Source organism: Wyeomyia smithii, chromosome 2 (assembly GCF_029784165.1).
Source record: "Wyeomyia smithii strain HCP4-BCI-WySm-NY-G18 chromosome 2, ASM2978416v1, whole genome shotgun sequence".
NCBI classification, from domain to species: domain Eukaryota; kingdom Metazoa; phylum Arthropoda; class Insecta; order Diptera; family Culicidae; genus Wyeomyia; species Wyeomyia smithii.
In genome coordinates this window covers 264,129,436-264,143,806 of record NC_073695.1, presented here as the reverse complement: position 1 = coordinate 264,143,806, position 14,371 = coordinate 264,129,436, and the positions used below count along the sequence as shown (strand labels likewise).

Sequence of the window (14,371 nt, the reverse complement as noted above, 5' to 3'; positions counted from 1 at the left end):
CTGTTGTGCATGTTTGGTTTCCTTGGTAACCGTTGCATTTAGTAACCATTGACGCCACGCGGCCGATTGTTATGTTTGGTAAAGTGGTTTGTAAACAAATCGAAGCAACAAGTTTATTACAAACTGTGTTAGCTGATGTACGGCACGCTGCAAACCGGTACCCGCATAACTGTCCCATACTGATTTTGGTCACTTTTGAGTTATCATCGGGAATCGACTTAATTGTTATCATATTTTCTGGAAAAAAATTAAAATTAATACTGTTGTATGGAAAAACATGGAAAAAATACCAAGTTGTTTTTGTCCCATATTAAAAGTACCCGCATTACAGCCCCACTGCATAGTGGTACAAACTGCAAACATATAATTTTGCTCCAGTTTAGTGTTTAACGGATTATTTTAGGCATATAGAAGTATGTCAATTAATTAATTAGACTAATGTTGTTTTTCTGTAGTACAATCTACGTTGCCAATGATACTGCCGATTGCTGGTTGAATTTATATGTGATGGGACAAAATATGCGAGTACTTTTGAAATGTACTTTTGAAATGGTCCCATTTTGTCTTTTTTTTTCAAGTTATATAACGTAAAACCAATTCCATCCATGGTTTTTGTTCTCAACGATAAACTTGTGGTGCCATGAAACTGTTATGGTCATTGGTTCTGGATGTAATTGCTGGAAATCCGAAAATTCACGGATAATATTAAATCGCCGTTTTCTCAACATGATGTTTTTCATTATGGGACAGTTTTCCGGGTACCGGCAGTGTTGTGCATACGGACGACACGTGTGACCAGGAACTGAGTTTGCGCCTTCCGGTGTCTTTCTTGAGCCACGTGGTGATCACCTGGGGAACAAACCACGTGGTTTTTATTTTTACTGACTTTGACATTTCATTACTGGAATCAGTGTCATCAGATGCTAAATGTTTTTAATTTCTAAACCTCGGTATTCAAGAAAAAGTTCAGGTCTGGTTCATGATGGCCAAACAATTCAAAAATGCTTGGCTTCTGATAGAAAACATGTTGTTTTTATAGTTTCAATTGCCCTTCTGAAATTTTAACTATTCGCAACATAGAACTGCGATGATTTGTGGGATTTCACGTAGTTTTGGAACGGACCCTCGGCAGTGAAACATGTAAATGAACTGTTTGAAAACTATATTTACGATTATCATCAACTAACTATATTTACGATTATCAACAAAAACATATATGTTAACACGGGAACCTAAATCCACAAGCGGTGAAAGTAGGATCCGACAATCAGCACGAGCACGACTAGCGTGGGGGAAAACAAAACGTCTGTGGCCGAACCTGCAAAAAAATAAAACAATAATAAGAATAACATATACAGTCCCTCTACAATTATTGGTCAGTCAGCGTGTTGTCTGAATGTTCAAAAATAAATATAAAATCTGAGAAGTTATCAACTACCAATGTTTTACTGTCTATCTCTGTGTTCTGATGTGTACTTTCGATTAACAATTAGTTTCACTGCAGCTGATGTGTGTAAATCAGTTGGGAGGGAAAATATCATTTACATAGCAAAACACACAATTATGGGTCACTTTCGGCATTTAAAATCATTTGGTCTATAAAATCATCAAAATACATCACAACAGTTCACAAAAGGGACTGACCCAGAATTGTGCACCGTAAATGTAATATTATTACAATTATGGGTCCCTTCCTTTAATGCACCGGGTAGAATTATGATTTTTTGTGATGTTTGCAAATTTAAATCATCGCATAAATACAACTGAGTCAAAAAAATACCATGGCTCAGTTTTGTGAGAATAGACGTATTTTCGTAAAAGTGACCTATAATTGTAGCTGACCCATAATTGTGGAGAAACTGTAAAAAAGGGAAAATAGTTATGTCGATAAATTGCTTACTGTAACTAACGCATATGCCCCCCTTCTCGTAGTTGCCAGGAGAGCAAACGCATTCACCCATGAAGCACTCCATGGTTTGCTCGTGAGGTCCTCGGTGGAATTGGTAGCAGTCTTTGTTGTCGCTGCAACTTGTTCCTTGAGCTGCGGATGAAATTATCGAATTTTTTATTAGTGGTGATGGGAGATACTAATTTTAATGATTGCACTACATTTTAAACTGGGTTAGTAGAACTGTCAGGTTATAAAACATTGCGTTTGATAACAGTAACAATGAAACGAGATTATTTTTAGTATACTAATAATATCATTTAGGAAAAAAGTTTGTTTTCATGTTCTATTCCAGAAAGAAAGAACATAAATCATGACATACATATACTATATATATTTATATATATATATTTGTATACATATATTTGCATAAACACTAAAAGAACTGGACGCTTCAAAAGGTCCAGGTTCAGATGGAATTCCACCCTCACTTATGAAAAATCTTGCTCCTGCCTGCGAAAACCCTTGTTTTGACTTTTCAACTTATACCTTACGTCCGGACAATTTCCATCGGTCTGGAAAAAATCGTTTCTTATACCGATTTTTAGGTCAGGTAAGAGATCTGATATCAAAAACTACCGTGGCATTGCAATGATATCATGTATTCCCAAAACTTTTTGAAGCTATCGTAAACCAAAAAATATTTATTCAGGTTTTTACAAAGGAAGGTCTACGGCTACCAACTTGCTTGAATTTGTTGATTTCTCTCTTGCGTCTATGGGCAGAGGCAACTTCGTGGAAACTCTATACACGGATTTTAGTAAAGCTTTTGACAGAGTAGATATTTCCATGCTGATGTTCCATGCCTACTTAGATGGATTGAATCTTATTTGACGAATAGGACACAAACGGTTAGGTTTAAGGGACACCTTTCTGTACCAGTAAAAGTGACATCTGGAGTTCCACAAGGCTCTCATTTAGGCCCTTTGCTCTTCATTTTATTTGTTAATGACGTTACTCTTGTGTTGAATCGTCTCAAAGTATTGATATATGCCGATGACATTTAATTGTACATGGAAATAAAACACAAATCAGACATCCAACAATTCGAACAAGAGGTTGACATTTTCTACATTTGGTGTAAAAAAAATCTTCTTGATCTCAACGTAAAAAAATGTAATATTATATGCTACACAAGGAAAAGAAATCCTGAACATTCCAGTTGCACTCTTGGACATCAAGTTGTAGAAAGGTGTTATCAAATTAGAGGTTTAGGAATAATTATGGATTCTAAGTTAACATTCATTGATCACTACAATACGATCATCAATAGAGCCAACAGTATGCTAAGTTTTAGAAAAAGGTTCAGTTATCGAGTTCAGTAAGACGTCCATTCCAATAGAATCGAATCCGTACAAAAACAGTTTTCGTTATATGCACTAAGAAAACTAGGTTGGAATTCACTTCCTCTCCCTTGTAATGAATCGCGTTGCATGCTTATTAATATAGAAACGCTTGAAAAAAGAAGAGAAATTGGTTCGGTAACTCTTGTCAACGATTTAGTTTCACAACGCATAAGTTCGGAAAATTTGCTTGGAAAACTCAATTTTTATGCTCCTACACGTTCATTGAATTAATAGTGATGAGTCTTTTCAATAAATATTGTGAAGTTATTGATTTAACGATGTCACGAAATGCTATTAGAAAAATATTGAACACTAGAATTACATAACTATATTTGTGATGTTAGCAATAGTTTTTAAGATATAGTCTACTATGATTGACGGAAATAAACTTCAACTCAAATAAACAAAACAGTAACTTTCACAGTTAACAATGTAATCTTAGTTGTATTTAGGAATGGTTGAAAGTTAATGTTTTTTTACGGGCCTCAGGAAAATTTCTGTATACGATAACTACTTTACTTATTCAATGATGTGGATGAGACAGAAAATTTGCGTGCCATAAGCAGAAATTCACAAATTTTAATTTTTACTTAAAACTTTCTTATTTTATTCAAGTTTCTTGTGCAGAACTGATATTGTCCAGCGAAGCGATACGCTCGCTTGAATTGCGCAGATATCCAAAAAGCGTGGTTCTATCTCATCAGCTGAGCGATCGGAGCGTTCTTTAAAGATAACTGGCCGAACCGACAGAGCTATTGTGAAAAAGGCGGAGCTGTACAGGGGACTATCAGCTCCGAAAATTGCTTAAAAACTGTGACTGATCGCAAAAATTTTTTTAAAAAAGATTTAAGGAAATCTTGGACCACATTCCATGGACATGTGATTACTGGAATAAGGCGGTTTGGTCAGATAAGACGAAAGTAACGCTATTTGGGTTTGATGGTATCACAAGAAAATAGCGGCAAACTGGAGAAAGTTGAAAAAAGGAGTGTTAGCGATTTACGGTCAAGCAAGGTGTTGGTGAATTACTTTGCCAGAATTGATTTTTCAACCAACTGAGCGTGACTATGATTTTTTTGCAGGTAGAGTTATGGTGTGGGGATCTATGATTGAAGAGCTCGAGTTTATCGATGGATTCAGGTCCAAGTAGGTTTATTTAGACATTTCGAAGCGAAACTTTACGCGTCTATACAATTGCGGCAGGTAATCTCAACTGAATGGGACCAAATTTCCCCTAACAACTGCTAAGCTTGTTGAGTCGATGCCACGACAATTGTCATTGAAGCCAAAGGTGGACAAACGCCTGCCAAACAGATGGAATCTGCTTAAAATAAGTTCGGGGTGATTGGAATAGTGTCCCTCGATTTGTAACTTTCATTGATTATTGTTGAAGTTTGCTTGCATAGTTTTACAATCTGTAAACATGTTCTGACAAAGAAAAAGATAGCGAACAGATTGATATACTTCTGTTTGAATTACACCCAACACATTTCGAGTATTTCGTTTCAATACACAGGCGAAATACTAAAACTTTGTGAGTCTGAGGAGTGGATATAATTTTTTGCATTATTTTTTAACTTTTTTCTATATCTCAAATGCAGGTGAATTGGTTCTTTAATTTGAGCTCGCTTGAATTGGTTTTGTTTTTTTTTTTACAAAAATAATGATAAACTAAAAAACTTATTACCGTGTTTTAATTTTCTGATGGGTTTTCTGGGAGGAACCCAATTTTTCATCGGGGGTGGATACATTATAAAATATTGTTGTTCTTCCAGTTTTATTGAAATTTAAATTTCATTTGAGCTAACGCTTGAGCTTGGCGGCCGCACATTTACTAAGAGGTGTCCCACATCAAATTGCGTCACGGAAAAAACGCTGTAGAAAGTTAGCCTTTGGGTATTTTATCTTCAAAATTTGGGGAGAAGTAGTTCTGAGTGTATTGTTTACACTGTATTGTTATCACTGTCGGTTTTTCGATAATTGAAAATAATAGTACAACCATTGAGTGAATATAAGCAGGAAAAAAGGAGGAAAAAACTATAGATGCACGGAAGGTTAATGATCAGTAGAAGAATTCTTTAAACTTGCTTGAAAAATCATCTTCCATACAATAGACCGCAAAGCTCATGCTCTAAAACTAAGAACCTTTATTTCCTTTGAAAAAGGCCGCAACCAACGGCCGAAACGTCAGATTTAAAGTGAATTCAGATTATTTACCGAGACTGTGAAACCGGAAATAACCAAACTTAAATTAGTCCATAGTCGCAACAAAAAGCTGTGATTGAAAATAAATGTCGTTACCCGAAAAGCAACGTCGCAAGCACCTGGAAAATCGTCAACGGTCTCAGTGGTACATTGGAAAAACAATTCGGAATTGTGCAGTCAACGGTGAGTCGGGTGAATAAACTTTACTACGAAACTCTGAGCAGCGAACGGAAGAAAGGATCAGAATGGATGTTCTATTAGTGACCCGGATCACAGGCGTGTTATGAAACCGTTTACAAGGAATCGGAATGCTTCGGTCATGGATGATGCCAAAGAGTTGAATCTGTCCAGGTCTTTCGTTCAGAGAGCCAAGGACCGGGATGGACCCCGGGTGACCGGGCTTCGTGCCACTATTTAAATTATGTCCTGGAGTGGTACGAAGCCAACGGGGTCACTGTCGTACCCAAGGACATTAAGTCTCCGAACGCACTGGAACTAAGGCCTATCGAGAGATACTGGGTTACATATTAGGGGTCATTCCTAAACCACGTGATCATGAAGAGGGGGACGGGGGGTTTGTTAAAAGACCACGAAATACCACACAGGAGGTAGGGGGTTAAAGAAAAGACCACGTGGCCTTTTTTCTGATTAATAATTTATCATTGGGTGAATCAAGAATTTTGGGTGTAACAGAAAAACAATGCATTTATGGTCGATTTATCCTCGGAGATGTGTTTTAGCCAAAATGGAGAAGCGATTTTTCGATATATTTTGTCAATCAATAAATTTATTTGAGGCCGTCTAATAATTTATAAGTGTCACGGAAAGTTTATGGTTTGTCAGCAATTGGCAAATGTTATGGAATTTTTGGAACCATTCTACATATTTTAAAGGTATCAGAACGATGATAACAATTTTTTCGGTTTTAAGGGAATTTGCGTAATGTGGCATTTTTCTCTCGGAAATAATAATTGTATTCTGCAATTCGTCGAGATTTGTGACAATATTCCTAGCAGTATGTTTTGATACTCGGGTTCAACATTTCGAGGAACTTCGTGATGATGATGTCAATACATAAAATTTTGTAAAATGTGTTCTAGAGTTCAGGGAAACAAAACTGTGAATTTGATTGTACATTTTGCACATCACATGTCATTCAATCGCTTTATTATCGGTACTTTCAGTTCAAGACGCAAAAAAAATGTCATATTTCAGTCAACTTTCAATTTATTTAAATTATTAAAGAGAAAAAAAAACGAATCCGTTCCAGGCTACCAGTTACACAAAAATCACTGAAAATAAGGATTCGAAATTCATTGTTAGTGTAAAATCAGCTGTCATACGAGCAAAATTTAACTCGCATCGGATTTGTCACAAAAAAGTATTGACGTCTTCACCTAACGAATTTATCTACTTTTTTCGATATTGCGACCAGAAACAATCGGATTAGAATTGCTTTTTTAAACGTCCACCAAACATGTAACAATTACACTGGTCGACAAAATGAAAAAAAAAGTGCATTCCAAAGGTCACGCACAGCGTTGCCAGGTCATTTTTTTAAAAATCTGGAAAAGGCAAAAAAAAATCTGGAAAAAATCTGGGAGTCATTTCGTGGGGTGAAAGGTAAAGTCTTCGAATAGAAGTCTTGGGGTACGTAAAATTTGAGGTGACAAAATTGCAAAATTTCGCGCCAAATTTGAAGTGATGACCTTTTTGCGGAACAGAGAAAATAAAATCTGGATAAAATCTGGATCATTCATGAAAAATCTGGATAATTGGACATCAAATCCGTCTACCTGGTCTACATGTTCAAAAATCTGGATAATGCAGCTAAATCTGGATACATGGCAAACCTGGTCACGCCAGTAAAAAATAAAAGATTATAGCTATTCAACCATTCCTATAAATATCGGTGCCCCTAGCCATTACCAAAACGCATAATGATCAAAATATGACACCGTGGTTAAGGAACGGTCCCTTATGAAGCAGGCACTAACGAAGCAATCCAAGGATGCTCCTAATGTCAACTTTTTTATCCGACTTCCATTATAACTTCGTCGTAGCGGCGTTTTTAAAAATTATATTTTTTTAGAAAAAAAACTCAGGCAAACTTAGTAACTCTCAATTGAAAATTCGAAATTTTTTGGAAGAAAAGTGTGAAATTTTTCCCTAAATTTTAGCGAAGAGTGGGTCATGATTTCATGAAAGTCTTCATTCTTAAACTCAAATAAATAATCTGTTTTTTAGTGAAATATTACTGTACATGTACGTGATTTGCGCATAATTTTCAGCAAATTTTTGCTCATACAAACATTATAACTGAACACAAAACTAAAATTTACAAATTTGATTAGATAATATAAACGGTTGATTTATACTAAAACCATAGACCATGTGTTAATTTGTTATTGTTTAAACAAAACTTGATTTTCAATCAAGAAATGAAGTTATAATAGGACGTTTCCCTATCTTTGAGAAAAAAAAATTCAATTAAATATATGAATTAGTATTTTTTTTTTCGGAAAAAAATGGCAAGAAGGTTTATGTAGAAGGTCACAAATGCAAGTTTTTCGTAGGATTTAAGGATATTTTTGGTTTAAGTAAAATTCTTTATTTTAAATTACAAAAAACATGTTGCCAGTGCCGTACATAACAGTGCGGGTTAGCAGGAAGACACCAGTTAAAAACACAAAACTGGAGCATCACGAGATTTCACTTTTCGTACCGTGAAGGCGTCACAAATCAACTCTTCTGTAAACACGGTAGCAAGTAGAGTTTTCTACAACGACTGCACGCATCTGTAAGGTCAGCAGGAAAACACTAACTGGTAAATTTTGCGTAACACGAATGTGTTCTTGTGACATTTACGCTGCCAATGGTGATGTACTTGGTATTGTTTTATTTGTTTTTAAAAAAGTATTACGTATGGAAAATGTATGTTCGCAATTAGTCTTAAAGCTAATTGAACTTCAACTCAACTTTTCACTAGTTTAAGGAACATTTCAACCATCGATCAAAACATTGTAATAGGAGTATTAACATTTTTTTTCGTTACATTTTGCACAACATACAGTAAAACATCCTACAGTCCTACATCAGAAAAGGAGGATACACAATCTAAACTTTTGAACGGTTTCGATAACAATATCAAATATTCAATAGCAATAGGACTCCCGACAATCCTAGAACCAGTACATAAATTTCATCAATTATACTACCGTTGATTCAAAAATGTGATTTGATATAGCAGGAAACTACGAGGAAGAGAGATTATGAAAACTTTGCAAAACTTTGTGGCATAGAAATGGCCTCCTGTATAATTGAAAAGTACAGTAAGTCTCCGTTTTTGGCAACAAAACGGAAGCCTTTTTTGACATGAATATATTCAATTTGAGACTTCAAAATTATTATGAAAATTTTTTTATTTATGCGATTCAATAGGTTTTTAACAAAATCCGTCGTATATAGCGTACAGTAATAAAAAATTTCAAATTTGTCGACACTTTTATTCTCACGCAGTGCTTGTACAACAGCGTCTGTGACGTCAAACTCTCCGTTCTATTTAAAAGCAACGACTGCTGGTTTTAAATTGCCAGACCTGTTATATACGACAGTGCACTGTTTACAGTTCGAGTCAAATACACGTTAAATTTAAGTTACCCATAAATGAGAGAAATTTCACCCATTTTTGAAAAAGTTGCGACTTTTTATTGAGTGAATTTTTTACCCATTTCATAAGTGACAGCTACCAATACGTCTTTGATAAGTTTAATTATTTTCTGGAACACGACTCATTTTTGCTATTGAAAAATGGTATTTTGGAAAGATATTGATGATTACAAATATTTTTAGGGCCAAAACGGTTTGTTTGATCGGTATGACGTCTTCGGCAAAGCTGTAGATAACAATTTTTTCTTTCCGAAAAAAAATATACTTCAAAAAAAGATTATTCAGAATAAAAGTTAATTAGAATAAAAGGTAATTATCTAAAATACCTCATTTTTCAAATCTAATATTTTTTTGAAAAAACTGCAAAAGATTACTTAAACTACGAAACCGGTCCGATCATAAGGGAATCAAGAAAAAAAAAGTTTGATTATTTTTTTTAACTTTTAATTTTGTTTTCACATGGTATATTTTTTATGGAAGGACAAAATTAGTATCTACAACTTTGTCGAAGACACTACGCCAATCAAATAAACCGTTTTGACTGTAAAAATGTTTTCAATTCTTCATGAGTGCTGTATGGGAAATTTAAAATATTTCTTCAGCCAAACTTTTTTTTTCGAAAAATCATTACTTTTTTTTCTTTATTTCTCCATGATCGAACCGGTTCCACTGTTTAGGTAATATTCTATGTTTTTTATAAAAAAATATTAGGTTTTTGAACAATAAGCTTTTTTTTTGATAACAGTGTGCCAAAAACGGAGCATGCCAAAAGCGGAACATGCCAAAAACGGAAACCTACTGTATACCAATAGTAAGTCATTCAAAACGAATCAAGGAAGAAAAGTAGACAGACAAGAAATTTTGCTGAGAGAATTCGGAAGTAATATCTTCAAGACCGGATTTTTCGTTACTTTGACTAGTTTGATAAACGTTTTTGCACATTCATGCTCGGCGTCGGTAGAGATATCAACGAAAAGTTTCCAAAAAATTAGCGAAAAATCCAGCATCGAGAATTATTGGCGGTGGTTTCACTCCGTCATCTCTCGAAAATTGTCAAAAATTATGCGTCAGTTTTTTGAAATACACAACAGTTTGCCAAAAAATACAAATAATGTGTAAAGTCTAGACTGCAAATAGTCTTTAGAATTAAATTTTCACAAACCATATATCCTCTCTGATTAGTTAAGGATTAGTTTAGGCCGTTTTATAAACTAAAAATATGATAAATTTCTTCCAAACAATAAAGTCGATGTTCAAAAATAAGCTTTTGCAGTGGAGAATAGAAATCCGATAAATTAGTTTTTAAGTTACTGTACAAACTGTAACATCACTCCTTACTAAAACAAGTTCGAGTTAATTGAGTTTAGTTTCCATCGATTAGTAAAAAATTTGATCTTGAAACAAATATGAAAATAAAAAATCTGATAAGCGATTAGCAACACTACTTTTTTTTAACAATTCTCAGTTCAGTTAGTAGACAGGGTTACTTCTTACTACTAAGATAGAATACTTACTAATTTTTCGAGTGCAAATATTCAACACCTTGTGCTCCGAAGTGGCATTGTTGTGGGAGTGCACTGGGAAAGCAAAGTATTGATCGTTGCAGACGCACTTGCCGTTGCTGCATAGTGAACCGACGCCCAGCTGAGCGATGCACTGGTTCGACTCGAGACACGGTTCCTCGTGCAGGGCAACCGGCAGGCAGGTCGTGTTCGCAGAATCCGCCACAAATCCGGTGCTACAGATGCACTGATGTTCGTGGCAGCTGGAGTTGGCTACTTTATCCGAACAATCCGAGTTCTTTTCGCAGGTAGAATTACCGGCGGCTGTTGATTGAAAAACGCACGCAAACATAAGCAAAAAAAACCCTTCGGTTTAAGTGAACAACCTACCGATAATCGAGTGACATTTATCCGCAAAAATGACGAAATGGTTCGAACAGGTGCAGTTGTGCGTGGTTTCGTGGCATCGTGAAAAATAATCGTACTGCAGGCACTGTTCGTCTATCTCGCAATTTTTGCCCAACGCAACGGATTCTGTTAGTATAAAAAATGATTTATAAAAATCTAACCTCACACATAAAGTCGCTTTAGAGAGCTTACTTTCGATACACTTTTTACTCTCCCGGTCCGGCTGGTATCCTTCCTTGCAGACGCACAGTTGCGATTTTTCGTGGCAAAAGGAATTGGCTGGAATGCAGGGACAATGGCCACCAATCAAATTGGAGGCTTTGCTAACCTGTTCCGATTTTACTTATTAGTTTAGTTAATTTTTACACAAGGCTTTTACTACCTTACCCTTGGTTTACACTCGCTCCGTTTGCCCGTAGTGTTATCTATACAGTGGCACTGTCCTGCGACGCAGGTTGAATTAACAGCGCCGTGTTGGAATGTATCGCAGTCGGTATCATTTTCGCAGGTTAGATCGATGATGTCTGCGGAAAAGAATGAAAGACTTATGTTGTAAGGACCATTTATAATTGAAAATCTACTATACTTACCACTAGCACTGGCTACTTGCAGGAGAACCACAACGGTAGCGATATAAGCCAGATATTTCGACATGATATTAACAAGTCCGGAGAAATAAAACAATATGAATATCACACCAAACTTACTACTGAAATGGAGAAGTTCCAAGCGGCACTGAATCAATGTGCGCTATTGTTTCTTAAGCTTGGATGTAGAACAATATAATCACTGTCATATTGTTAAACATGGCGGTTTATGGGGTGGAATTTTATAGCAATTAAATAAACAATACTGCTAAAAAGAAGCGTACAGATATAACCCTTGAACCAAGACGGTTCCCAAACTTTGTTCAGTCTTTATGCAAAATCATAAGCATATGATTTTTTTGTTAAATCTAGTTTATGTTTCGTAATAGTTTCGCTTGTTGAGTGACTCTTACGATTTATCTCCACTTTGTTTCAAATTTCGTTTCCGCATCATCAACTGATTTTATCTTTGTAATAACTTATGTTGTAATTTTCATCAATTTTAGGTTGGTTTTCCGTTTATTATTTCAATATAGGGTGTTCAACCATCTTCTGTTCTAATTTGAATTAAAACTGACTGTAAAGTCTATGTCGAACAAAAAGAAAATGTAGTCCGAATTTAAATGCAGAATCTAGGCTTGAATTTTTTTTAGATTAATAAATTATACTCTGAAAATATTACGAAAGTTTGAAGATATTCAATAAAAACTGGAACAAGACCAAGTCTAAATTGAAATTCAGTTAGATTGAAAATGTAATATATTCATACCTCGCTATAAGGCAAATTTTTTTTTAATTTTCGTTACGTTATATCGATGCAAAAATTATTTGTTTTTAATTTATGCAAGAATGTTAATGGTTACTCAAAGATGCGCGAAAACCTATTTGCAATATGCCCATTTAGAAATAATTTCAGGAGCAAAAAAATTTTTTTTTCAATTGATACTCAAAGATTCAGGAAAACCTATCACCTATCAGTATTTTTAACCCATTCTTATGCCCATTTAGGACAATTTTCAACAAGCAAATTTTTTTTTAATCAATGCTAGACTGTTGATGGTTACTCAAAGGTGTGCGAAAACCTATGTCGAACCACCCATAAGCATTTTCAAACCTTTCGTATACCCATTTATAGAAAATTTCAACAAGCAAAAAAAAAGTTTTAATTAACGCAAGACTGTGAATTGTTACTGAAGGTTGCGTGAAAACCTTTCAATTTTCGCATTGGTTTCAAAACTTACTTACTTATCATTTATTTTCAATTTCAATTCATCTTAAAACGTTACGTTATATAGAGGTAAAAGTCACGTTATATCAAGTTACGTTATATCGTGATTGCCTTATATCGAGGTATGACCTTACCAGGATAAAATTTGGAAGCAAAATTCAACCAAAATGAAAAATTAAGGCAAAACGTCACGAGTACATAGAAGGTTATTAATATAGGACTGTGTGTTTAATAGTATTTCAAGATACAATTGATCTGCAGGAAAATAAAGATTAAGATGAAATTGAAATAAAATTTAACTAGAAGTGCTGAGTGGAAAATCTTCTAGATTGAGCCCAAATGAATGAATAACAGAAAAAAATTGACAAGCAAAATATATGACAGATTGAACAAAATTGAGCGAGGATCAATCATCAAATTTCACAAATATTAAAAAATAAACAAAATTTAGTCCAATTTCAAATTAATTAATTTATTAAACTCGATAAAGATATAGATGTCAACAATAGAAAATGTAAACAATAAAAGAAATAAAATAAATGTAAAAAATGTAAAACATATGTGAAAAATGTAAAAAAGTAATTAAATGTAGAAATCTGGTGAGCTTAGCTTAGGTAGATTCCCTGTAGAAAACGTAATCAAATGTAGAAAATAAAAAATATGTAAAAATAGTGGATAACGAATAAGATTCATAATATGTAAAGTGGAAAATAACAAAAACGTAAGAAAGGTAATATATGTAAGAAATGTAAAATGTGTAAAAATGTAAAAATGTAGCAGAGTCAAATATAAAAAATTTTAAGATTATAAAAAATGTAAGAAGCGTAAAAAACGTAGAAAATATGCGAAAATGTAGGAACTTACAGTTTGTAAAAATGTGAAAAATTTAAGAAAGAAAAAAACATAATTAAAAGTGAAAATGTACAGAATATAAAATAAGCAAAAAAAGTTAAATCGTTGAAAATGTAAATGATTTGAAAAAATTAAAAACAGAAGTAAAATATGGAAAATATGTGAAAAATGTAAGAACGTAAGAAATATCAAAAATGTAAAAAGTTTAAAAAATGTAACAAAATAACTTAAAAATGTTACAAATGTAAAACATGTTAATAAATTTAAAAATGATGAAAAAATGAAAAACGTAACAGATGTGAATATGTAAAAGAAGTAAAATAAGTAAAACATGTAGAAAATGTAGAAAATGTTCAAAACCATTATAAATGTTAAAAATGATACAAATGTAAAAAATAATAAAACTTTTAAAAATTTCAAAATATGAGAAACGTAAAAGATGTGAAAATGTAAAAAAACGTGTGATAATATGTAAAAATGTAATGAATGTAAAAAATAAAAACAGGCAAAATATGTAAAAAAGAAGTGGAATATGTCAAAATTGTAGAAAAAATAAAAATGCGGCATATGTGAAAAATTGAAAAAAATATAAAAAATGTAAAAAATGAGAAAATGTTAAAAACGTA

At 33.8% G+C, this 14,371-nt stretch overlaps 1 protein-coding gene across 1 annotated transcript; it reads right to left on the bottom strand.

Moving 5' to 3' along the window:
- Positions 1-1,145: 1,145 nt before the first annotated feature.
- Positions 1,146-11,869, bottom strand: LOC129722711 (tenascin). Its single transcript, XM_055676395.1, has 7 exons — positions 11,669-11,869; positions 11,466-11,602; positions 11,271-11,406; positions 11,061-11,204; positions 10,683-10,994; positions 1,901-2,041; positions 1,146-1,318 (listed from the first exon to the last, which is right to left on the bottom strand). The coding sequence occupies exons 1-7, from the start codon at positions 11,730-11,732 to the stop codon at positions 1,233-1,235; spliced, it is 1,020 nt and encodes a 339-aa protein (XP_055532370.1). The 5' UTR covers positions 11,733-11,869; the 3' UTR covers positions 1,146-1,232.
- Positions 11,870-14,371: the final 2,502 nt, after the last annotated feature.

Coding starts and splice junctions, on each gene's coding strand:
- LOC129722711 (XM_055676395.1), bottom strand. CDS start 11,732: ATGTCGAAATATCTGGCTTATATCGCTACCGTTGTGGTTCTCCTGCAA. Junction 11,603..11,668: donor GCAAGTAGCCAGTGCTAGTG/GTAAGTATAGTA, acceptor TCTTTTCCGCAG/ACATCATCGATCTAACCTGC. Junction 11,205..11,270: donor GAGTAAAAAGTGTATCGAAA/GTAAGCTCTCTA, acceptor TTATACTAACAG/AATCCGTTGCGTTGGGCAAA.